The following is a 1,520-nucleotide window of genomic DNA, read 5'->3' on the forward strand; positions in this document are numbered from 1 at the left end:
ATATATATATATATATATATATATATATATATATATATTTATTTATATTTATTTATTTATATTTATATTTTTTTTATGTTTATAGAGTTAATGGAGGGCTACGTGGAGCTGCTGAAGCTGAAGGGAGAGGACGTCTCCGCGGTAGATAAAAGTGCTATTGAGTATGAAGTTGAACAAGTCTTAGAGGCGGTGGACTTCGATAAAAATGGATTCATTGAATACTCGGGTAATTTATAAATATATAAATATAAATATAAACCCTAAACCCTAAACCCTAGTAAACCCTAAACCCTAAACCCTAGACGCTAGACAGTAGATAGTGGGTGGGAGTATGAAGTTGAACAAGTCCTTGAGGCAGTGGACTTCGATAAAAATGGATTCATTGAGTACTCAGGTAATTTATAAACCCTAAACCCTAGACAATAAACCCTAAACCCTAGATAGTAAACCCTAAACCCTAAACCCTAGATAGTAGATAGGAGATAGTAGATGGTAGTATGAAGTTGAACAAGTCCTTGAGGCAGTGGACTTCGATAAAAATGGATTCATTGAATACTCAGGTAAACCCTAAACCCTAAACCCTAAACCCTAAACCCTAATAAACCCTAAACCCTAAACCCTAGATAGTAAACCCTAGATAGGAGAGAGGGGATAGTAGGTAGTATGAAGTTGAACAAGTCCTTGAGGCCGTTGACTTTGATAAAAATGGATTCATTGAATACTCAGGCAAACCCTAAACCCTAAACCCTAAACCCTAGGTAGAGGAGAGGAGCGAGTTCTGTACAGAGAAAGCGAGGGTTTAAGGGTTTAGGGTTTAGGGTTTAGGGTTTAGGGTTTAGGGAGAATAATACTATTGATTAATTTTATTTATTTTATTTTTTCATTTTTTCATTTTTTTATTATTTTTTTTCTGCTTTTTTCACGAAACTACAATTAAAACATTAAATAAAAAACAAAAAAAATAAATGAAAAACAAAAAAAAAGAAAGTAATTTAATTTATTTTGTTTATTTTTTTCGTTTTTTATTTATTTTTTTTTTTGTTTTTTATACAGAGTTTGTTACTGTTGCTATGGATCGAAAGACTCTGCTGTCTAGGCAGCGACTGGAACGAGCCTTCGGCATGTTTGACTCTGATGGATCAGGCAAAATATCTTCAGCTGAGCTAGCCATGGTTTGTTTTTTTTATTTATTTTATTTATTTTAATTAAATTAATTAAATAAATTAAATAAATAAATAAAATAAATAAGTTGGTGTTTGTTTATAAAATGAATGGTTAGTTTGACTCGGATGGATCAGGCAAAATATCTTCAGCTGAGCTAGCCATGGTTTGTTTTTTTTATTTACTTTAATTAAATAAATTAAATTAAATAAATAAATAAATAAATTAAATAAATAAATTAAATAAATAAATTAAATAAATAAATTAAATAAGTAAATTAAATAAATTTATTTGCTCGCTGGTGTGTCTACATGAAGTGAATAGTTAGCTCGACAGCATCTCTTCTGGTGTATGCAACA

At 30.3% G+C, this 1,520-nt stretch overlaps 1 protein-coding gene across 1 annotated transcript in view; it reads left to right on the forward strand.

The window, feature by feature from the left end:
• Nucleotides 1-1,520, forward strand: part of EMH_0045050 (uncharacterized protein) — a gene marked incomplete at both ends in the record, with an annotated part of 5,291 nt that overhangs the window by 3,512 nt on the left and 259 nt on the right. The window contains 2 exons of the mRNA XM_013496026.1: nt 86-226; nt 1,054-1,172. Of these exons, the coding sequence (XP_013351480.1) occupies nt 86-226; nt 1,054-1,172 (260 nt within the window). The remainder of the gene's footprint in view (nt 1-85; nt 227-1,053; nt 1,173-1,520) is intronic.

The sequence above is a fragment of the Eimeria mitis genome, genomic scaffold, assembly GCF_000499745.2.
Source record: "Eimeria mitis Houghton genomic scaffold, Emh_scaff1878, whole genome shotgun sequence".
Taxonomy (NCBI): Eukaryota; Apicomplexa; class Conoidasida; order Eucoccidiorida; family Eimeriidae; genus Eimeria; species Eimeria mitis.